We start from the raw sequence: 23,222 nt of genomic DNA on the forward strand, positions 1-23,222 counted from the left end.
TGACACCCAACTAGACTTGTCCCAACGCCCTTGACATCCAACCAATCTTCTCTCAACACCCTTGACACCCAACTAGACGTCTCCCAACGCCCTTGACACCCAACTAGACGTCTCCCAATGCCCTTGCTACTCATCCACACGCCATACAATGAGCTTGCAACCCAACTGGATGCCACGCAACGGGCTTGTATGACGTCTAGTTGGATTTCTACAACCTTGCAACCCAACTGGACACCGCACAAGGATCCTGCAAGCTGCCCCGGTGCCACGCAAGGAGCTTGCGACCCAACCAGATGCCTTGCTGCGACTGGATGCCTCTCCCCCGCCCTACCTTGAGCTTCTGGGGGTCTGCTTGGCTGAGGCTGAGGGTCATGTTGTAGACCTTCAAGGTGACCTCCTTGGTGTAGGAGACCACGCGGCTGCCCCGGTTGTTGTTCTCCACCGTGACCACGAAGGGGACAAGGGTGGGGTCTTCGGAGCAGAGGGCAGCGAACTGGTAGACGCAGGTGCCCATGAAGTCGTAGCGGCGCCCGTCGAAGGTGGTGTAGTGGGGGTCCCCGGTGGCCACGCAGACGGAGCGGCCCTTGGCCACGCAGCGCCGCACGCCCTTCACCACGGCGCACTGCTCGCCCGCCTTGCAGCTGGCCTCCTGGCACACCACCATGCCCAAAATCGGGTCGCACCTGCACCGGGAATGGCAGGTCTCGTCGTCCCAAAACTCCTCGCCGGCTTGGTAGTAGCGGCCGTCGCGGGTGCAACCGCAGTCGGCCACCGCCACGCACTGGCCGCCGCTGAGGACGTAGCCCGGGTTGCAAGCACAGGTCTCCACGCAGGGCTGGGTGCAAGAGGAGGGCGCGTCCCGGTTGGTGCAGGTGGCCGGGCAGGCGTTGCCACAAGCTTCGTAGTGGCTGTTTTCCGGGCAGGGTAATGCTGCAGGAGAAAGGGGGGCAATTGGCTGAGGGGTGGGTGGAAATGCAGCGGGGTTGCACGCATTGCAAAGCGTTACGTGCACCGGGCATTTTGCATGCAAGATCCCAAGGGTGAGCATTGCACCTTGTGAATGCATCGGGCATTTTGCATGCAAGATCCCAAGGGTGAGCATTGCACCTTGTGAATGCACCGTGCATTTTGCATGCAAGATCCCAAGGGTGAGCATTGCACCTTGTGAATGCACCAAGCATTTTGTATGCAAGATCCCAAGGGTGAGCATTGCACCTTGTGAATGCACCAAGCATTTTGCATGCAAGATCCCAAGGGTGAGCATTGCACCTTGTGAATGCACCGTGCATTTTGCATGCAAGATCCCAAGGGTGAGCATTGCACCTTGTGAATGCACCAAGCATTTTGCACGCAACACCTTGCAAATATTGCACCATGCAAATGCATGGAGCATGTTACATGCACCATCCTGCAGACGGATATTGCTCTGTGCAAATGCAATGAGCAGTTTGCATGCGGTGTCCTGAGGATATTGCAAAATGCTCGCTGCATTTCCACGGTGCAATACTCATTTGGGGATGCTGCATGCAGCATGCAAGCACCCCGACTACTTTGCACGTGTTCTCCTGGGGACTGATATTGCATTGTGCGAGCACACTTTGCAAGCAACCCTCCCTGGATGCATAACTCCCTGCAAATGCACCAATTATTTTGCAAGCACTACCCCAGAGCTAAATATTCCCCCTTGCAAACACGCCAAGCACTTTGCATGCGTCATCCCCTGCCGGATATTCCCCCTGTTTTGCAAAAGTGCATGGGCAAGGAGGAAGCCCGTTGCTCACAGCAGCCCGACGGTGTCCTCCAGTCGTGCACCACGGCCCCTTGCTTTTTGCAGGTGGATGCATAAGCCTCCAGCGCCTTGCAGAGGATGCTTTTCGCCCCGTCGCTCATGCACACGTCGTAGAGGCAGTTGCGGAAGAAATCCCGGGGTTTGACCACCTCGTGGCAAGCCTTGAAGGGCCCCTGGAAGCTTTTTTTGATCAGGCCACAGTACTGGTTGCCACTGTACAGCTCCTTCTTCTCCTCCTCGCACATGGGGCAGTCGCCTTCACAGAAATCCCAGCAAAACGGGTCGTCGTCGGGGACTTTCCAGCCTTTAGCCCAAGCCACGATGGAGGCGACGAGGTTGTCGCTCTGCTGGGGGACGTCGTCCTCCGGCTTGAGGTTGAAATCGCCGCAGAGGCCGCAGGTGTGCTTGTAGTAACTACTGGGGAGCTCGATGAGCAGGTACCAGTTCCAGTCGTACGTCACCCGGAGGCCGAAATCGGTCTCCAGCACGGCGGTGAGCCCGCTTTGGAAGAGCTCCATCCTGCCGTCCTCCAGGCTCACCGGGAGCAGGGTCAGCACCCCGTTCACCTAGGGATGAGGTGCATTACAATTAGTTTTTCTGCAATTATTTTGCATCCACGTGCAGTTACTTTTGTTGGGCCTCCTGGAGGTGTCCCACCTGCTCTGAGGTTTCTTGCACACTTTTTGGCTTCCCCGGGGGGCAGAAAACCACCCCACGTTGCCCCGTTTGAGTCAGGCAATTCCCCTTGTACCCCAACATTTCAAAACTTCACGTTTTTGGCTTGACGGATTCAGCCAAAAAATGACGGTCGCCTTGATGGAGATGTTGCCCATGATGGAAGAGATGGGTAGGAAAGGAGGCGGGGATGAGACGGGTGAGAAAGGAGACGGAGAAAAGCCAATCCTGCCCGTTTTAAGCCAACTCACCCTAATTTTGCCCACTTCCTTCTGACGGATGGAGATTTGTTGGCCGTAGACCTCAATGTTGGCCAAGTTGATGTAGGAGACGGACTTCAGCCCGCCTCGGATGTTGTTCTTGGCCTCCACCTTGAAGGGCACCAACCTGGTGTCGTTCCCACAGGATTCGGCCATGGTGTAGGTGCAGGTGCCTTGGAAGTCGAAATCCAGCCCGTCGAAGGTGTGGTAGTGGGGGTCACCCCAACCCCAGCAGCTGGCCACCAGGGACGGGACGCACTTGGCCTGGCCGTCCTCAAATTTGCACGTCTCCTTGGGCCGGCACTGGAGGGCTTTGCAGGGGTCTGGAAGGAGAAGAAATGCCCTTGGGGGGGGGATGTTCTGGTGAGGAGCACGTCCCGTGTCATCACGCAGACCACGCGTCTTCACTGGCTTTGAGGTCCACCAAGCGTCCTCTGTTCCCCCCCTTGGGCTTTAAGAGGGGCTCGGCAGCTCTGAGATGCAAATCAGAGCACAATAATCCACCCCTGAGCCCAAATCCACCCCTTTTCAGCTCTCTCTCCCCCCCATTTCATGAGGAAAAGCATCAAGATTGGGTCCGTCCTTACCCAAGATCCCTCCTGCCCTTCAAGAAGGTGGTTAAAATTGGACATTTGGGTGGACCCAAAGCAAAGAGTTGGCTTTGCTGAAACCTTTTATTTCTACAAAATCCTCCCACCACATTTCTGAGCATCTTAGTGTTGAAATGGGATCCATGGCCTCCATCTCCCCTTGCTGTAGGGTTCCCACCTCGTCCTGCACCTTTATCCACGGATCCCAGCCAACCCCAGGATCTGCTCTGGCTCAGAGATCCCTTTCCCCCCAGCTCATACAACCCCGTTTTTTCCTTACTCTGGTTGATGCAACCCAAGACCCCGTCCCGAATTTCACAGCTTTCGTCATCGCTGCAACTGTGGCTCTCGCAGGTCACGCCCTTGCCGGGGATGCACATACAACTCGACTGGCAGTTGTGCTGCACTACCGACTCACGGGGCTGCAGGGCAAGAGGTTGTTAATGTTGAGATGAGAAGAGCAAACCACTAGGTGTAAATTCATAAAAATATGGAAATGGAACCCAGGGACCAGATCCTTAATCCCCCGTTATTAGAAAATTAGAAAAACTGCCTCCCTCTTGGAAAAAAAACACCTCCTTTCCGTTTATCCATTTAGTTTTGCTCCAAGAGAAGCTGATTTTGGGTGACTAAGATATCTAGAAAAATGTGGAAAATGCAAGAACTTAATGTTTCTTCCACGTTCTCCTGCAGAGAGAAAAATCAGGTCATCTGAGACATGGAAGAGTGCTCTTTTTTGGTCTTAATGTGCTCAAAAGGGGGAAAAAAATGTATTGAGATCTACCGGAGCAAATATACAGCTTGCAAAAGGCAAAATTGCTGAAGGATGTCTTGTTTTTGTTGCAAGGAAGGAGTCTGGGGAAAAAAAATCTGCCTTCTTTCACCTTCCCTAAAGGAAAAATCTATTATTTAGCACCTTCAGCTGTAGAATGCATCGCATCTATCCGCAGGCACCCACGGCTATGCTAGCACTTTTATGGAAAGTGATGAAAAGACGTGAAAATGCCTCAGATTTCTTCATAACAAGGAGCAGAATCACTTGGCAGAGGGAAGATTTTGTGTTTTTCTTTGTGCAAGGTGCTTTGTGCCATGCGCCCATTGCCTTTGAAGGTTCTCGCTTGCACTAGGCTGCTATGCAGGCGGGAGGAATAAAACCCAACTAAAATTGATTAAGAAAACCCCAAATCCCCCAGCCTCGAGACATGACTACCTTGTAATAAATCCCTTCCACAAAACATCCACATTTGTCCTTGGGGACGCAGGCGTTCCCATCAAAGGTGTATCCTTCATCGCAGCGGCAGCCTTCGGTGCATTTTTGGGGGCATTTGGAGGCATCCACGAGCCCCGCGCAGCTGTTGCTGCAGAGGTTGGTGCACAAGGAGTAGCTGCTGCTGGCCGGGCAACTCAAGGCTGGAAGAAAAAGGAAGATTGTCCCCAAACTGAAGGTTGGGCAGCCCAGGATTGCACCCGATAGAGACAGTGGAGCCCTACTTTTGGTGAAAATCCACCCCACTGGTGCTTGTGTTGGCTTTTCCCATTTGTCCCCAAGGGGAGCCAAAACCCACCCCACTGATACTTGCGTTGGCTTTTTCCATTCACCCTCAAAGCCAATAAAAATGCATCATATTGGCATTGCCAAGTCTCTTCCCACTCAAAACGTGCCCCAACACATTGACTTTTCCCAATATTTTCATGCCACCCTCATCATCCCACCCCAACACCACCATTCGCATCACCCCACGCCTTGATGGTGCTTCGGCTCTCAAGACGCTTGGCCAAGACGCTGTCCCTCCGAATTTATCTTTCAATTCCTCCCAACGAGGTGTGAATTCCAGACCAGGGAGGACGTTTCCCACCTCTGACCCCCACTTACGGCAGAAGGAAGGTTTCCTCCACGCCTCGATGGCGACGCCAGCGTCTTGGCAGGTGGCTACGTAGCTCTGGATGCTCTGGCAGAGGACGTTGGTGTTGCCTTCGGTGAGGCAGAGGTCACGGATGCAGGCGTGGAAATACGGGGCGGGGTTGATGGTGTTGTAGCAGGACGAAAAGGGGCCCTCAGGGACCACGAGGATGCCACAGTAGTTGGGTTTCTGGAAGACCTCCTCCTTCTCCTTCGTGCAGTCCGGGCAGTCGTCTTTGGAGCAGTCGTCACTGCAAGCCACCTCGGGTGTTTTCCAGGCCGAGCCGAAAGCGGTCACATCGGGGGCGTTGTGGCCATCGGGGAGGAGATGATCGTCTTCTTGCTGCCCGTTGTAGTTGCCACAGAGCCCACAGAGGTGGCCCTTGTAGCCCTGGGGGGCTGTGACCCTCACGTGGTGGAGGAGGTCGTAGTGTACAACGAGGCCGAAGCTGGTCTGAAGGAGGACGCCCATCCCGTGTTGGTGCACCTGGAGCTGCCCCTCGTTCAGGATGGCCGGGAGGTTGTAGAGTATGGAGTCCACCTGGGACAGAGAGAGAAATCCCATGGTGAGACCTCAGGGAGGGAGGCTACGGGGGTAGGAGCACAAAAACATCGAGGGAGGCACCTTCCAACCAATGTTTTTATGAATTTATGGCTCCCAGTTTGCAACTGGAAGGTGAAGTGGGGATGAAAATGGCTTTCTGTTAAAGGTAAGTTCTTCTCCCCATCAAGGAAAAATTTTTGGGTCTCTCATGTTTGCACCCAAAAAGTGGTGAACCCCCAAATTTGGCCTTACTTGGACCGTTCAGGTCTTGCTTCATGCCCAAGCCAACACCAGCCCGTAGACTTTGCCATCAGCTTGCAACCAAAGGCGAGATTGAGCATGAAGCCCAACTATATTGGGGTGTCCCCTCCATCTTGATGCCAAAGTCAACATTAGGCTGTAGACTTTGCCACCAGCACGTTCACGCCCGTGTTGGGCCACCAACTACCTCCTTACCATGACTGTTCCCGTCTTGCCTCGTGCCATGGTCAACGTGAGCCCGTAGACTTCAACGGACAACGCTTGGACGGTGGAGACCTTCCTTTTCTGCCGGGAATCCTTCTCGATTTTCACCACGAAGGACTGGACGCTGTCGTCGCCGGCACAGGTCTCGGTGAGGATGTAGGAGCAGGCGCCGGGGATTTCGAAGGCCAACCCGTCGAAGGACACGTAGCTGCGGTCACCGGTGACCACGCAGGTCCCAAGGGCGTCGGATTGGCACTGGGTGACGCCGTCGACAACTTTGCACTCGGTCTCGTCGGTGTCAGGAACCTCTTCGCAGAGCACGGAGCCGTTGTCCTGGCACTGGCATTTCTCCTGCTTGGTGGGGTGGAAAGTCTCCCCCAGCTTGTAGTAGAAGTCCTGGTAGAGGCACCCGCACTGGGCCATGGGGACGCACTCATCGCCACTGAACGCGAAGCCGTCGTTGCACACGCAGTCCTCCCGGCAGCGCTCGGGGCACTTCACCGGGGTGTAAATGCTGCTGCAGATCTGGCTACAGCTCTGGGAGCAGAGCTCGTAGTGGCTGTTGGCAGGACACGAAATACCTGCCACAAGACAAAGGGGGATCGTTAGGAGCAAGGAAATTACGGGACAGAGCCAAGAGGTTTCCTCTAACCAGAGAGAGTTGGGCCCAGAGATGAGGTTGGCTAGAAGTAGGATTTTTTCACCCAATTCCTTCGTGGTTAAATCTCATCTCTTGCTTGCTGTGGACACGAGGGAAGAGATGTCCATAAGGGAGGTCTCAACCCTTTTAGGTGGGTTTTTAAACCATTTAAATCCATTTTTTCCCACTATTCCCTCAAGCAACACAATTGCTGCCACGTTAGGTTCCTAATTGAGTTTTGACACCAGTCCCTCTTCCTTAATGCAGATTTTTGGTGCATTTTATAAATTTTTGACCTCTAAGCAACCCAGGCAATTAGCCTCGACTCTCATTTTAGCCAACAATTTGGTGTTTATTGGGACCAAATCATTTATAGCTGGATGAGGGTGTGCATTGGCTGTAGACAACAACAACGGGTCCAAGCCAGACTTTGGGTGGGATAAAACACCGAGTGAGACCTCTGGTTCATCCCCACATGGGTTTTTCCCAGGACTGGGGCTCCCTGTGATGCTCACCACCCTTTGTGAAGCAAAAAAACCCTCCAGTTGTCCCAGCTTACTGCAGAAATCGTCCGTCCTCCAATTCCCAATGGTGACGCCGGCGGCTTGGCAGGTGGCGGCGTAGTGGCTGATCTGCTGGCACACCACAGCTTCTTGGTCTGGGAAGAGGCAAAAATCGTGCACGCAGCTCTGGACGTATTTGAAGGGGTCCACCAGAGCGTGGCAGGCTGAGAAGGGCCCGTTCACTTTCGAGATGAGCCCGCAACCCTTCTCTGCGACCTCCTGCTGCCTCGTGGCCTCCAGCAAGGTGGGACATTGCTCCTTCGACAGCTCCATGCAACCCGGGACGTCAGCCACCTTCCAGCTCTGCCCGAGGGCGTCGGGGTTTAGTGTCGTTTGACCGTCCTTCATCATCATGTCGTCGCTCGTGTCCCCGTTGTAGTTCCCGCAGAGGCCACACAGGGCATCCGCGTAAGTGCCAGGCACCACCACGGTGACTCGGCTCTGCCAGTCGTAGGTGACGGTGACGCCGAAGTCGGTCTCCACCACCGCGTCCTGCGCGCTTCTGTAGACCGAGATCTTCCTCTTGTGGTGGTATGGTAAGTTGGCCAACTGGTTGTTGACCTGGGGGCAAAAGAAAAATAAATAAATAAATAATCTCTATCCATCTGTAAAGACAAATTGTGTTTTCATGCCGCCTCAGATAACTGCAATTTGGTCTCCATCTAAAGCATTATTCCATTATTCATTATTTAGAAGTTATTTAGAAGACTTTTTAGATCTAAAAGCTATTTAGAAGACTTTTAAGATCTAATCATCTGCCCCAAAAAGAGATGCCCAACATCTTTGAGATAAACAGTGCCTTGGCTTATCACATACTGACCTCCTGGTTCAGGTGAAGACCTTTCAATGAAGGCCTAATATTTAGGCAATTAAATCTTGATTTAATTGCCCAAATTAATTAAAATTAATTAAATTTACCAGGGCAATCAGACCTGGTAGCTCTGGATATCAGCAGCATGGCTGGAGAAGAATATTCAGCATTATCCAGTACAGGGGGGAAAAAATGAGGAACGAACGTGGAAGAGTGAAAATGGGAAAAGGAGGCTGGGGTGAGGAGCAGGAAGTGAATGTAAAAATGGTACAAAATTTGCCAAACTCACAGTGATTTTATTGGGGTCTTTCTGGCTGATCACAATGCTTTTCCCGTAGACTTTGACCTTGACGAGAGCGATGGAGGACAGAAGTTGGTTGTTATGCTGGCCGTTCTGCACCAGCACCTGGAAATCCACCAGGTCTTGGGTCTTCTTGCACAACCCGGTGAACTGGTAGACGCACGTGCCCTGGAAGATGAACCTCCCGCCGTCAAAGTCCTTGTAGTGAGTGGTGCCGTAGGCCGTGCAGTTCCCATAGCTCGTGGGGTAGCAATCCTGGATGCCCTGCTCTACCCGGCACTCTTCCCGGGCACGGCAACTGGCCTTGCGGCACACGGCCGTCCGCGTGGCCGCGTCGCAGACGCAACGCTTCGTGCAGGTGTTGTCACCCCAAAACTCCTCACCAAGGCCGTAGAGGCGGCCCTCAAAGACGCAGCCACACTCGGCCTGGGGGATGCACTTGCCAGCGTCCAACACGAAGCCCTCCTGGCACTCGCAGGCCTCCACGCAGGTCGAGGCACCGCAGTCGGCCGGCATCGCGGCGTTGTTGCAGGTAGCGGGGCAGGTGCTGCCGCAAGACGTGTAGTTGCTGTTCTCCGGGCAGGATAGAGCTGTTGAAGGGATGGGACATCACGTTTGCAATGGGTGGGTTGCTCCTTGGCATTAAGGAGGTGAAGCAGAATGGTAAGAGTATCTACGGGGACTTTTGGTAGCCCCTTGTGGGCATCCTGTAGCCCGTGTAGACTTTATGGGGCTTCTATGTGGACTTCATGGGGCTTCTACGTGGACTTTTGGGAGCCCACGTGGACTTTTGGGAGCCCATGTGGACTTTATGGGGCTTCTACGGGGACTTTTGGGCGCCCACGTGGACTTCATGGGGCTTCTACGTGGACTTTTGGGAGCCCACGTGGACTTTAGGGTCTTTCTACATGGACTTTATGGGAGCCCATGTGGGTTTTATGGGCTTTTTGCGTGGTCTTCTGCTAGCCTCCATGGGGACTTGCCTTAATAACTTTTTCTAGCCCTCTTTTCATGGAACTCACAATTTTATGCAGCCTAATTCAAAGTGACCCACTTCAGAGGGACAACCATCCCCCTTGGTGCAATTTCCATTTCATACCCGTTCTCTGCCCGTTCCCACCCCATCTCACCTTAATTCCACCCACCCTAATTAGCACCACGGCACCTCGCTCGCCCAAAGGGACGATTTTCAGCCAACCAAGAGCTACTCACGACAACGTGCCGGCGTCCTCCAGTCATCAACAATGATCCCCTCTTCCCGGCAGTCATCCGCGTAGGCTTTCAGGGCTTGGCACAGCTTGTTATGGAGCCCGTCATTGACACAGAGGTCATAGACACAGTTGTCCAGATAGTTTTTGGGGTTGATAACGGCGTGGCAGCGCTGGAAGGGCCCTGAGCTTTGACTGAGCAACCCGCACAACGCCTCCACCTTGTACTTTTTGGCCTCATCCTGTGGGCACCTCTTGCAGTCGCCGATGCAGCTGTCGAAGCAGACGCTGCTCTCATCCAACACCTTCCACCCCCAGCCCAAATCCACAGTGTTCTGGGCCGTATCCCCATTGGGCAGGAGAACATCGTCCTGGGGGTTGCCGTTGCTGTTGCCACACATCCCGCACACTTTGTTGGCCAGCACGCTGGGGATCTTCACCACCAAGTGGTCGTCCCAGTCGTACAGGACCTTCAGGAGGAAGTCGGTTTTAATCAGGACGGACCTGCCCTTCTGCTGCAGCTGGAGCTTCCCTTGGGCCAGGGAGATGGGGAGGCGGGAGTACTGGTTGTTCACCTGGCGGGGAAATAAATCAGATGCAAGACGTGTTGAATTTCGAGGTGTTTTCTTGCAAGTTGTGAGCCTCAAACTCAACAAAAAACACGAGAAAACAGCATTTCCCCTCCACTTGACCATCCCCAATTTTCCCCTCTCCTTGTGCAGAAATCTGATGATCAGCCAAGGACAACAAAACCCAGACGGGATCAAGGCAACACCATTTTCCTCCAAAAGATGTGAAAATAGCATTGTTTCCACCCACACTAGGGCCAAGGTGGCAAAGGCAATTTTCCTGCCACGCAAGAAATGCCTTCATGGTTGTGGAAATATACACACAATACACACAGAAAATATGTTATTCTAGTAAAACACCACGATATTTTTTAGATTTCTTAATTTTTATCATGCATACCCTCACAAAGCCATCCTCGGACCTGACCACGGTTATGGTAATGTCGTAGACGTGGACGATCACGACACCGACGTAGGAGACTTTTGGGTTACCCCTGTGCTCGTTTTTGGCCTCGACGCTGAAGACGGGCAGGTCCGGGTCTTCATCGCAGGTCTTGGTCATGGTGTAGGTGCACGTGCCCATGAAATCAAAGGTTTTCCCATCGAAGGTATGGTAGTGGGGATCGCCGGTGACCCTGCAGGTTGAGAACGTTTCCTGGATGCACGTGGGCACTCCTTCCACCATCTTGCACCTCTCCTGCTCCTGGCAGATGACGTCGGCGCAGGAAAGCATGGAATAAGTTGCTGAGATAAAAAAAATAGATGGTAAGAAAAAGCAGAAGCATCCACGAGAAAAGCCAGTGGGATGCAAGGTACAATGGTGGGAACAAAGCATGGAAGGGTCAGTGGGTTGGAGGCCATAATTAGTGGAATACCCCAAGGGTTGATACTGGGTCCAGTCCTGTTTAATATCTTCATATTAATATCAATAATATTCATATTAATAATGTTCATAATATAAATATGAAGATATTAATCGTATTAATGAAGATAAGAATCATTACACCTGGATGATGGGACAGAGCATCCCCCAGGCACAGGAACACGACGGGTTCCAGGTGAACATCAGGAAGAACATCGTTGTGCAGGTGATGGAGCACCGGCTCCAACCCAGTAAGGTGGTGGAGTCTCCTCCTTGGAGGATCTTCAACAGCCACCTGGACGTGATCCTGGGTGACCTGCTTGAGCACGGGTTGGACCAGTTGGCCTCCAGAGGTCAACTTCAACCACTCTGTGGTTCCACAGAGCAAGAAGCCACCACCTCATGGCCACATAACCATGCCTTGAGCCCTACTTACGCGTGGCACAAAGACCAGTGAAGCCAAAGCCTCTGTAACTGTTGAAGCCAAAGACCAGTAGCCCAAAGGTTGCAGAGTGGTGCTCGGTGCTCTGGATCTCGAATGATTTGCTGATGCTGAGCATGGTCCAGGAGAAATCCGAGCCGGGAACTTCTTCCCACGAGCCCTTCAATGTCTTCTGGTTGGCAGTGATGGAGTGCGTGTCCGTGTTCTTGGCGACGATGAGCGCGTAGTTCTTGTAGTCGTTCAGGCTGTTGACCCAGTAGGACGGGCAGTAGCTGCTGATGGGTAGGATGTTGAGCAGGAAAGGGTCTTGCCTCAGCGAGCCTTTTCTGGCACCGGTGAAGAAGAAAACCACCTGGATTGAGGCCAAAGAGTTCACGTAGAACGGCGAATTTTGACTCGTCTCAAATCGGTAGACCTCGCCGGCCAGGACGTCCTTTCTGGAGGCTGAATCCCCCAGGTGGTAGGAAATGGAGGTTTTCTCAGCCGCCACAACGTAGACGTAATCGTGGACCTTCTGCAGCGGGTTGGGGGGCACGATGTAGGTGTTCCCCCAGGCGGTGACGGGCAGGAGCTGCTCCACCACGTAGTCGCAGTCCGTGCGCACCTTCACGCACGTGTGCCCGCTGAAGACGGCCACCGCGTTGTCCGACGTGATCTTGGTGCCCGACAGATCGTCGGTGCTCTGCAGCTGCAGGCTGTGGTAGGGGTCCAAGGAGAGGCGGAGAAGCGAGCCGGAGGGGTAAGTCGTCCCTCTGAAATAAGCACTGCCCTTGAAGGCGATGGAGACGAAGGTCGCGGCCTTCCCGGCCACCACCACGAATTCCTTCAAGCCGTCTTTCGAGCTGTCGTCCGGCGTCACCACGTAGTACTCGGTGCCCAGCTTTTCGAGGGGCAAGACGGCGGTGGCCCCGATGCTGTAGGGCTTGGAGCTGGTGAAGACCACGGAGATGTCCTTGGTGGACTTGATCAAGAGGCTTTTTTGTGAAACCCGGCTCCTGACGAGCTCCAGGGTGCCGGGGACGTAGAAGGAAAACGTCTGGTCTTTCCTCAGGGTGACGGTGTTGCTGAAGGTGTCATCGACCGTCGTCACCGTCACTTGGGTGGACTCGAAGTAGGAGGTGAAGAGGAGCTTGATGTTGGGGCGGGTGGCTTCCTCGTTGTTCTGGGGGAAGGCGACTAAGAACTCCTTGCCGCGAAAAGTTGCGGTTGAAAGGCCTAGAAAAAAACGGGGGAAAAAGGTGGGTTTGGCTGCAGAAATTATAGTAGGGAATTCTGCGGAAAAAATCCTAATTTAATTGATTTAATTTTTTTTTTTTGGTTGCAGAAACTTGCAATAGGAAGCTCTAAAAAAATAAAAATAAATAAAAAAAAACAACCAAGAAAACAACAAAAAAGAACCCAAACACCCAAAACCAGGAAAAGAAGGCTTTTCAGCTGAAGAAATTGCAGTAGAAGGTTCTAAAAAATACAAAAAAAAGGGTTTTCAGCCTCAGAAATTGCAATATAAATTTCTGGGAGAAAAAAAAAAAAAAAATTCCCCCCCCTCCCAGTAGAATATTGTGGGAGAAAGTTCTGAAAAATGAAAAATAGGAAATAAATGTTTTTGTTGTTGTTGCAGAAATTGCAACTGAAATTTCTGAAAGTAGGGAAGTAGGAAATAAAGGGTTTTTTGTTGTTGTTGCAAAAATATACAGTTAAGAAGTTCAGAAAAACTAAAAAAGCAAAAGGTTTTGATGCAGAAATTGCAGTAGAAAGTTTTGAGGTTTATTTTTGTCTTTTTTGTTCCTCGTAGTTTTTAAAGCATGCAGTGAATGGGGTTTTCTGCATAAATTACAGCACAGAGCCCTGAGAACCAAAATATGAAGAATAGCGGCATTTTGCTGGAGAAAACTGAAGTTTAAAAGTTCAGGGCAAGGAGGACAAAGTCTGCCTGAATACAGTGACTGCAGCAGAAAAGTCAAGGGGGAAGCACCAGAAAAACAAAAATAGCCCCCAAAATTTTCAGCAGAACCTTGCCATTGAAATTCCTATTAACACAGTTAGTAATAGCTATTTTCTCCCCCCAAAAATAGGTTAAAAGGACCTTTTTACTGTAAAAAGACCCTTTAGCTGAGAATAAAACAAATAAATGATTTTAATGATTTTTGATGAAAATCAAACAGGTTTTAAGGGGCTTTTAGGTGAAAACCAATGCATTTTTTCCTGACCTTCCCCCCATCCAAATAAACAGGTTATATATAATTAATTAATTAATTAATTAATTTTCTGGAAAGGAAAAGAAGGAAAAAGACTTTTTTTTTTTTTTTTAATGGAATAAAAAGGTAAAGAGAACATTTTTAAACCAAGAAAGAAAAATCCCAGGGAATAAGTTATTTATTTATTTTCTATTTTTTCATGCAAACCAAAGAAGTAAAAAGGGCTGTTGGGTGAGAAAAAGGAATTTAGGGCATTTTTCTAAACAAAAAAGAATTCAAGTAGTAAAAAAAAAAACTATTTCTGAAAAATGGGACAAGTGATAGGGGAATGCTCTAAAAAAAAAAAAAAAAAAAAAAAAGCAGGTTATAGGTTATATAAGGGTGTTGTGGTTAAAAAAAGGAGTTTATAGGGCATTTTTCTCCTAAAAAAATAAAAAATCGGGTATTAGATATTTTTTCCCTTATGAAGTCAAACAGGTAACAAAGACCTTTTTTTTTTTTTTTTTTTCTAAAAAAAAGAAAGGAACAACCACTAAATGGATGATAATAGGTGTTTTCCAACAACTGAAACACAAAACAAGGAATAAACCTTATTTCTTAAAAAAAAAATAAAATTAGGGAAACAAGGGCTTTTCACCCAAAATACTATCATGCTGTTTAGTGAAAAATAAGATGTTAAGGTTTTATTTTTCCTCATAAAAAACATGTTATAAGGGTTCTTAGTAAAAAGTAATCCCAGGTGATGATGGCTTTTTTTTTTTTTTTTTTTTTTTTTTTTTTTTTTGTGAAGAAAACTGGTGATAAGGGCTTTTTGGCAAAAAAAAAGGGAAAGACAGGTGACAAGGACTTTTTTTTTTTTTTTTTCCTAAAAAGTAGGGAGTAAAGAGATTTTCTTGGAAAAAAAGGAGCAGATAATAAAGGTAGTTTTGTTTTTATAAAAATGAATAAATAGGCGATAAGGGAGTTTTGCTGACAAAGATGCAAAATAAAGATTTTTGCAGAGAAAAAAACAAACAAACAAACAAACAAACAATTTTTTTTTTAAAAAAAAGGAATAAGGGTTTCTTACTGCAGAAATGCACCAGTTTCCCCCCAAAACAAGCCCCATCCTCAGAAAAATGGCATTTTTTGGATGAACAGGGTCATATCATCACTCACCACACATCAGGGACAGCCAGGCTGGGAGCCACCACATCCTGCCCATCGCCATCGCTGGATAAAAAAACACCAAGAAAAAGTTAAAAAGAGGCAAAAAAAATGAGCTTAGGGTTGAGCAAGAGCTTGGTGGGGACCTCGATGTCCCATCTTAGCTCAAAACTACCCCAAAGTGATGTTTTTTAAAATTTTTAGGGGGATGAGCCCCACCCTCACCCCACTGCCACCACGTCCAACCCAACACCTGAAGCTCCTCTTGATGCCACCTCCAAAACCTCGTATTTTCCCTTATTTCCATCAACTCCACCCACCTGGTAACCTTCCACCAAGCCTCCTATGGATGAATCCACCCCCAAATCGTTGAAATTTGGGACAAAAAGGGGCCAAAGTGCAGGTGCAAGCCCCCTGCCCACCTCCAGATGCTCTCAGAGGTGCGGGTTCCTCTCCATCACCCAACGTCCGTTGGGTTTAGCACCCAACTGATCGGACCAACAGGGACCGGGTGTTTTGGCTGGGTTTGGGTTGGGGAAATAAATCCCTTTTTAATTAATTTGTGGTTGATTTAACCCAGCTGGGACCCCTGCTGGTTGGGTGGAGGTATCACCGACGCTTCATTTTGCTCATGCAGGATGTGTTAGGGGCTCCCAGTAGAACCCGGGATGAGGATGGGGATGGGGATGAAGATGAGGATGATGATGATGATGATGATGATGGAGATGAGATTGGGGATGGAGATGAAGATGAGGTTGGGGATGGAGATGAGGATGAGAATGAAGATGGGGATGAAGATGAGGATGGGGATGAGGCTGAGGATGGGGATGAGGCTGAGGATGATGATGATGGAGATGAAGATGACAGTGGGGATGGAGATGAAGTTGAGGTTGGGGATGGGGATGAAGATGAGGATAAAGATGAAGATGGGGATGAGGATAAGGATGGAGCTGGGGCTGGGGATGAAGATGGGGATGGGGATGAAGACTGGGACGGGGATGAGGGTGGGATGAGGATGATGATGAAGAAGACAATGAGGATGGGGTTGATGATGAAGATAACAATGGGGATGGGGATGGAGATGAAGATGGGAATGAGGAGAAACGTAAATGTAAGAAAAAGAGCAGAAAGTCGCTTAAAAATGGAGCCACTTACTGATAGGCTCAGCGCAGCTCTTTGCTCTCCCCGAAGCCCATGGAAACGTGAGGATGGAGGGGAAAAAAGTGCAGGGTTGGTCCCAAATCCTCCCTTTTTATAATCAGATGGGACCAATCTGTGTTTTCCTGAGAATCTTCTTGCAGAACTCACCCGGGACCACGGGGGGGGAAAGGAATTGGCTCTGAAAAAGACAGATTTTGGCTGATTCGAGAGAATCCTGTGGAGGGGGATAGGGCAGGAGCTGCCGAGATCTCACGTGGCTCGTGGAGGTCAAGTTGCAAAACAGCCCCGGGTTTCCTGAAAATGAGGATATCTGGGGCACATGGTGAGCCAGGATCTGAAGATAAGCAGCTGGTTTCCCTCACCCTTGCAATGCTTTCCTTGGAAAAAAAAAAGTTTGCAGGGGAACCTTGTGATGGGTGCAGGATCCATGGGAAAGTTTGCAATGGGTGCAGGATCCATGGGAAATCTTGCAATGGGTGCAGGATCCATGGGGAGCATTGCAATGGGTGCAGGATCCACGGGAAACCTTGCAATGGGTGCAGGATCCATGGGAAAGTTTGCAATGGGTGCAGGATCCATGGGAAATCTTGCAATGGGTGCAGGATCCATGGGGAACCTTGCAATGGGTGCAGGATCCATGGGAAAGTTTGCAATGGGTGCAGGATCCATAGAAAATCTTGCAATAGGTGCAGGATCCATGGAGAAACTTGCAATTGGTGCAGGATCCATGGGGAACCTTGCAATGGGTGCAGGATGCACAGGAAACCTTGCAGTAGGTGCAGAATCTGCAAGTGACCCTGCAATGGGTGCAGGATCCATGGGGAACCTTGCAATGGGTGCAGGATCCACGGGAAATCTTGCAACGGGTGCAGGATCCAACACGGGACATTGCAATGGGTGCAGGATCTGCAGGTGACCTTGCAATGGGTGCAGGATCCATGGGAAATCTTGCAATGGGTGCAGGATCCATGGGAAATCTTGCAACGGGTGCAGGATCCATGGGGAACCTCGCAGTAGGTGCAGGATCTGCAGGTGACCTTGCAATGGGTGCAGAATCCATGGGGAACCTTGCAATGGGTGCAGGATCCATGGGAAACCTTGCAATGGGTGCAGGATTCTCAGGGAACCTTGCAATGGGTGCAGGATGCACAGGAAACCTTGCAGTAGGTGCAGAATCTGCAAGTGACCCTGCAATGGTTGCAGGATCCACGGGGAACTTTGCAATGGGTGCAGGATCCATGGGGAACCTTGCAATGGGTGCAGGATCCATGGAAAATCTTGCAATGGGTGCAGGATCCATGGGGAACCTTGCAATGGGTGCAGGATCCACGGGGAACTTTGCAATGGGTGCAGGATCCACGGGAAACCTTGCAATGGGTGCAGGATCTGCAGGTGACCTTGCAATGGGTGCAGAATCCATGGGGAACCTTGCAATGGGTGCAGGATCCATGGGAAATCTTGCAACGGGTGCAGGATCCATGGGGAACCTTGCAATGGGTGCAGGATCCAACACGGGACATTGCAATGGGTGCAGGATCCATGGGGAACCTTGCAATGGGTGCAGGATCTGCAGGTGACCTTGAAATGGGTGCAGAATCCATGGGGAACCTTGCAACGGGTGCAGGATCTGCAGGTGACCTTGAAATGGGTGCAGAATCCATGGGGAACCTTGCAACGGGTGCAGGATCTGCAGGTGACCTTGAAATGGGTGCAGAATCCATGGGGAACCTTGCAACGGGTGCAGGATCCATGGGGAACCTCGCAGTAGGTGCAAAATCTGCAAGTGACCCTGCAATGGGTGCAGGATCCACGGGAAACCTTGCAATGGGTGCAGGATCCATGAGGAACTTTGCAATGGGTGCAGGATCCAACACGGGACATTGCAATGGGTGCAAGACCCATGGAGAACATTGCACTGATTGTATAACCTGTGGCTACCCCAATTAGCATTATTTTTTTTTGGCTATGGCAAATAAACCCCGCTGAGCGCACAACATCCCCAGCTGCAGCCCAGCACCCTTTGAAATGGTGTTTTTTTTCTCTCTTTCGCTGGAAAAATCCCATCTGGGAGTCCTCAGGAACGACCACCCCCCTCCCCACATCTGCTCCACCTCCTTGCCAAAACCTCACGTAGGATAATGAAAAACATCGGGAGGAGCCAAGTGTCTCCCAGGTCCCGAAATCTTCCCCTGAGATCCCAGGGGACTGCGGCTCCACGCTGCCTTGATGGGCAGAAATTTGGCAGATTCCACCGCGTTTCTGCTTTTTTTTTTTATGGCAGAGGGAGGCCGTGAGGGCTGCGTGTTAAAAGAAGGGTCAGGATCTGCTGGAAAACTCATTTCTTGGTGGCCACGCTCGTGTCAGTCCCTCTTTTCAGCCCTCTTCGCCTTTCCATTGTGAAATCGGGACACAATGAGATATCGAGGTAAGAGAATTATTTTTTCTCCCCCTTGATTCCTCTCTAAATTGCTTAAAATTGCATAAACCGAGCAGTCTGCTCCTGAGGAAGCACCAGATTTGGTGCAAAAAAAGATTGTTCTGTTTGTTTTGCAAAATACTCATCAAATCATCCTAATGACATCATGCATCCTCTGCCCTGCCTCAGTTTCTCTTTTTCCATCCATCCAAAAAAACTATTTATTATTATTATTATTATTATTATTATTATTATTATTATTATTATTATTATTATTATTATTATTATTATTATTATTATTATTATTATTATTATTATTATTTAATGTGCGTGTGTTTATGTGTTTTCACCAAAATCCCACCAATTTATGGCTAGGTTTGCTCCAGGGAGTGATTCCTACGGGTTCAGTCCCCAGATTGGGGCAAAAAGGGGTGATTAAAAGGTTGAAATGCGCAGGTGAAATCTGCTTTTTCTCAACTGCCAATAAAAATAAAAATAAAATAAAATAAAATAAAAATAAAAATAAAATCCTCCTTGGCCAGGCAATGCTTTGAGGACCAACCAAAATAACTCATCGTGTTGTGGGTGAAAATTGCTATGAAAAAAGCCCGGCTGTTATTTTAATGAGAAACCTTTCACCTACAGAGCATCACCAGGCTGTTTAATCATTGCAATTAAAAATTTACAGAATTTTTACATTTTTGCAGGGGCTGGGATGAAGTCCTTCACTTTCCTGCTCCTGCTGTTGGGTATGTGGGGGAAAAAAAAAAAAAAAGGATTTCTTCCAGGGATGCTGTTAGATGGAAACGTGGTGGTTAATATTTTCCCCCTCTCCTTTCCAGAAGCTGTGGTAAACGTCCAACCTGTGCAAGAAAGTGAGTTTTTGGGCAGTGGGATTTACTTTAATAGATGATATTCTCACCCAAAAATGTGGCTGTTTCTGCTTTGGTTTGGGAAGGTGGAAGGGAGTGGGGCTTTCTCATGGATATATGGAAATGCAAGTTTATTATTATTTTTTTAAGAGTCCCAAACCTGATGAGCTTCACCCCAAAATGCATGAGGCTGGGAGGGGCTGGGGTGGGGTGGACAAGGTGGACGGGGCGGGGGTTGGTCCTGCATTACCTCTACCTCTGCCTTCCTGCAGCATCCCTGTTCTACCCCTATGGTTTGGACCAGAAAGACCACAAAAACCCCAAACTTGATGATGGTTCATCGAAGAAGCTGTCCCTTGCCGTGCCCTTCACCTTCTATAACAAAAAGTACCAAACCCTTTATGTACGTGAGCCAAAATTTGTGTGTCTTCCTTGCATGTCTCTCCATTTTCCATCTTTCCCTCATTTTTTTTTGCTCCCCTTGTCAATCCATTTTGTCACGGGCCCACCCTGAAGTCAACCCTTCCACGGGAGTGACCCACGGAAGACTTAATATGAGTTTTTCTGGTGCATCAAAGCATCCTTGTAGGGTTAGTGGGTCTTGGAGGAGCCCTACACCCTTGGGCATGGCCAAGTTGACTTGTGCCACATCCCATCTTCCCCTTGGTTTTGATAGAGCTGTAGAGGCAATAGTGACCTAAATACCTCCAATATGGTCCTAGAGATGTAAAATTTGCTGGTGAGAGCATATCCAGGTCCTGCATCCATCTCTAGAAGCCTGCAAGCAAGAGGACAAGGAGTTGACCTCATATCAGGGCTCCAACATAGCTGGTTGCTGCCCCACCAGCGTTAATCCAGTTTCTTTTGCAGGTGAACAACAACGGCGTGATTTCTTTCGGCAGCCGGGTCAACCAGTACACCCCCGACCCCTTCCCCCTGGCCGACGGGCGCTCCTTTGTGGCGCCGTACTGGGGGGACGTGGACAACGTGCTGGGAGGGGACGTCTTCTACCGCGAGACCACGGACCCGGAGCTGCTGGGGCTCATCACCAAGCAAATCAACCAATATTTCCCCGACATCCCCTTCACTGCCACGTGGGCTTTCGTGGCCACCTGGGAACACGTGGCCTATTACGGCTCCACCTCCAACAAGGTAAGGTCCAAAATTAAGGCCAAACAAGGTCCCACGCGCAAAAATTAATTTATTCTACCTCGCTCCATGCAGAGAAACACGTGGACACGGGCAAAAGTGTTGTGGAAACAGAATGAATTAGGCCCTCAGACTGGTCATCAGGATCAAAGACATCCTAAACCAAAGACAAGCCTAAACCTTTGGCCTTTGCAACCCATTCATTGCTCTTATGACCTGTGTGCTGGCCTTCATGCTCCATTTTGTTGGCCTTCATGTCTCATTTGTTGGCCTCATGACCCTTATATTGGCCTTAAGATCCACTCTTTGGCCTTAAGATCCACTCGTTGGCCTTAAGATCCACTCATTGGCCTGGAGGTCCACTCACTGGCCTTTCCGACCTATTTGTTGGCCCATTCATTGGCCTTCAGATCCCCCTTTTTGTCCCTTTCATTGTCTTTATGACCAATTTCTTGGCCTGCACAGCTCACGTATTGGCTTTATGGCCCACTCGTTGGACCCCGTGACTCATTTGTTTGTTTTTATTGGCCTTCACAACCCATTTGTTGGCTTTCATGAACCATCTGTTGGCCTTATGACCCATCCATTGGCCTTTGCCACCCACTCTTTTGCCGTCGTGCCTTTTGAGGTGAACACGTGTCCCCCAGTCCCCCCGTTCTACCTGCCAACCCTGGACATCCGCACAAAACCCCAAATTGTTCCCCAACCATCCCAAAGTGCTGACATGCAGGTGTCACATCCAAACCTTTACTCCTTGATTAATTTACATTTTTTTTTCCTGTGTGGAATGTCAGCTTTTCCACCACACCATCCCTCTGGGCGCCCCGTGCAGAGAAAGAGGCTCTGGTAGAGCACCAAAAATATCTCTCTGGAGGTGGATGTGAAAAAAACAGCCTGGATAACCATGGCTTGACCAAGATGGCCTCTTGGCACGGGTCTAGGCGAGGAGTCTGCACTCATTTACACGTGCCAGGGTCCCATCCATACCTGCTCATCCCTCTTCTGATGGTGTCATTTGCTCTTTTCTTTCCCAGGGGAACACCTTCCAAGCTGCCCTGACCACCAACACCGAGACGTCCTTCATCATCCTCAACTACAAGGACATCCAGTGGACCACGGGGGCGGCGAGCGGTGGTGACGCCGAAACAGGCCTCGGAGGGACCCCGGCCCACGTACGTGGGGCTGAATTAAAGGCAGAGGGAAATGGGATGAAGGGAATCAAGGAAAAAGGGAGGAGGTTGACCTGTAGCATCATTTAGGAACACCTTCAGGTTCACCAGGTGGATAGCCCATAATATTCTTGGAGGGGACATCAGGTTGACCAGAGGTAGGAGGTTGACCTGCACCATTTTTGGTGGGCCAACTACACCAGGTTTGCCAAAAAATAGAGGGCAGCCCCATAACTTTTTGGAGAGGACAAGAACTGAGATGGGCCCGTAACATATTTTGGGGTCAACAACGCCAACAGTAGAAGTTTGGGGTCAACAACACCAACAGTAGAAGTTTGGGGTCAACAACACCAACAGTAGAAGTTTGGGGTCAACAACACCAACAGTAGGAGGTTGGGGTCAACAACGCCAACAGTAGAAGTTTGGGGTCAACAACACCAACAGTAGCAGGTTGTCCCATACAATTAATTCCCTGTAGGGTGGTGTTTAAGCCCCAAATCCTTCTTTTTTTTCCTATTTTTAGGCTGGCTTCAACAGCGGAGATGAAACCAACTACTACAACATCCCCGGCTCCCGCACCGACGCCGTCATAAACATCACCAAGACCTCCAACGTCAACATCCCGGGGCGCTGGGTCTTCCAGGTGGATAACTTCAAGGTGACGGGCGTCCCCACTGAGATGCCCAAGGTCGCCGACAGCAACAACTGCTGGTTGTGAGTCAGTTTTGTTTTTTTTTGAGGTGTGAATCTAGGAAAAAAAAAAAAGAGAGAATTGCAAAAGTAAGGATTTGGAAATTGGTATTATCTTCCCCAATACTCCGGCTTGCATGAATCTTGTTTTTTTCCTGCAGATAAACCAATGCAACTGGGACAGAAGGACTGTCCCCATTGCTCCTGTCCCCATTTTCCCCCTGTCAAATGTGTGCAACAGCCTCTGCCAGAGCAATAAAATTGCAGTCGAGACATCGTGGCTCCTGTGTCGTCTCCATTTCTCACGTGTCCGTGTGCATTTAGGGATTTTTGGAATTTATGTGTCCGAATTTATGCTCTTTGTGTGCACGCATTTAGTTTTTTTTTAAATATCACGTACATTAATTAATTAATTTATTTATTTTGGCCTCAGTGTGTGTGCATTTGTGGTTTTTTTTTAGTCTGCATATGCAAATTTATGGGTATTTTTAGCCCCTTGTTAACAAATTTCTTTTTATATTTATTTTTTTTTTTTTGTGTGTGAACAGATCTATGATTTTTTGTCTATGTGCACAATTTTATGTGTTTTTTTTTTTTTTTTTTGACTTTGTGTGTACAAATCTATGATTTTTGCACTCCACGTGCATGAATTTATGGTTCCTTGTATTATATGCATGCATCCCCCCCACCCTCCAGCCTCATCCCTTTACCATTCTGCACGAATTTAGGACTTTTGGCCTCTGGGAGCATCAGGGGTCTATTTCTGATCTCCAGCGCTCCCTGCCTGCAAAAAGAGAAAATTCAA

General features: G+C 49.5%; 2 protein-coding genes across 3 annotated transcripts; one reads left to right on the forward strand and one right to left on the reverse strand.

Annotated features, from left to right (window-relative positions):
- Positions 1 to 208: 208 nt before the first annotated feature.
- On the reverse strand, positions 209 to 13,495 carry LOC116501645 (IgGFc-binding protein-like). The gene is made up of 13 exons (XM_032207234.1): positions 13,459 to 13,495; positions 11,614 to 12,834; positions 10,716 to 11,059; positions 9,751 to 10,321; positions 8,527 to 9,128; positions 7,423 to 7,987; positions 6,215 to 6,804; positions 5,188 to 5,755; positions 4,525 to 4,724; positions 3,595 to 3,736; positions 2,716 to 3,047; positions 1,782 to 2,355; positions 209 to 930 (listed from the first exon to the last, which is right to left on the reverse strand). Exons 1-13 carry the CDS (start codon positions 13,493 to 13,495, stop codon positions 209 to 211), a joined length of 6,468 nt encoding a protein of 2,155 aa, XP_032063125.1.
- Positions 13,496 to 18,245: 4,750 nt separating this feature from the next.
- LOC116501649 (alpha-tectorin-like) lies at positions 18,246 to 22,697 on the forward strand. Of its 2 annotated transcripts, XM_032207239.1 has the most exons (9): positions 18,246 to 18,294; positions 18,403 to 18,546; positions 19,245 to 19,286; positions 19,380 to 19,412; positions 19,682 to 19,812; positions 20,280 to 20,561; positions 21,593 to 21,730; positions 22,251 to 22,441; positions 22,579 to 22,697. In XM_032207239.1, exons 2-9 carry the CDS (start codon positions 18,534 to 18,536, stop codon positions 22,580 to 22,582), a joined length of 834 nt encoding a protein of 277 aa, XP_032063130.1. In that variant the 5' UTR covers positions 18,246 to 18,294; positions 18,403 to 18,533; the 3' UTR covers positions 22,583 to 22,697. The 2 variants fall into 2 exon arrangements, with proteins under 2 accessions (XP_032063130.1, XP_032063131.1); XM_032207240.1 differs by having other exon boundaries at positions 19,383 to 19,412; positions 22,251 to 22,697.
- The last annotated feature ends 525 nt before the right edge of the window (positions 22,698 to 23,222 follow it).

The sequence above is a fragment of the Aythya fuligula genome, unplaced genomic scaffold, assembly GCF_009819795.1.
Source record: "Aythya fuligula isolate bAytFul2 unplaced genomic scaffold, bAytFul2.pri scaffold_58_arrow_ctg1, whole genome shotgun sequence".
NCBI classification, from domain to species: Eukaryota; Metazoa; Chordata; class Aves; order Anseriformes; family Anatidae; genus Aythya; species Aythya fuligula.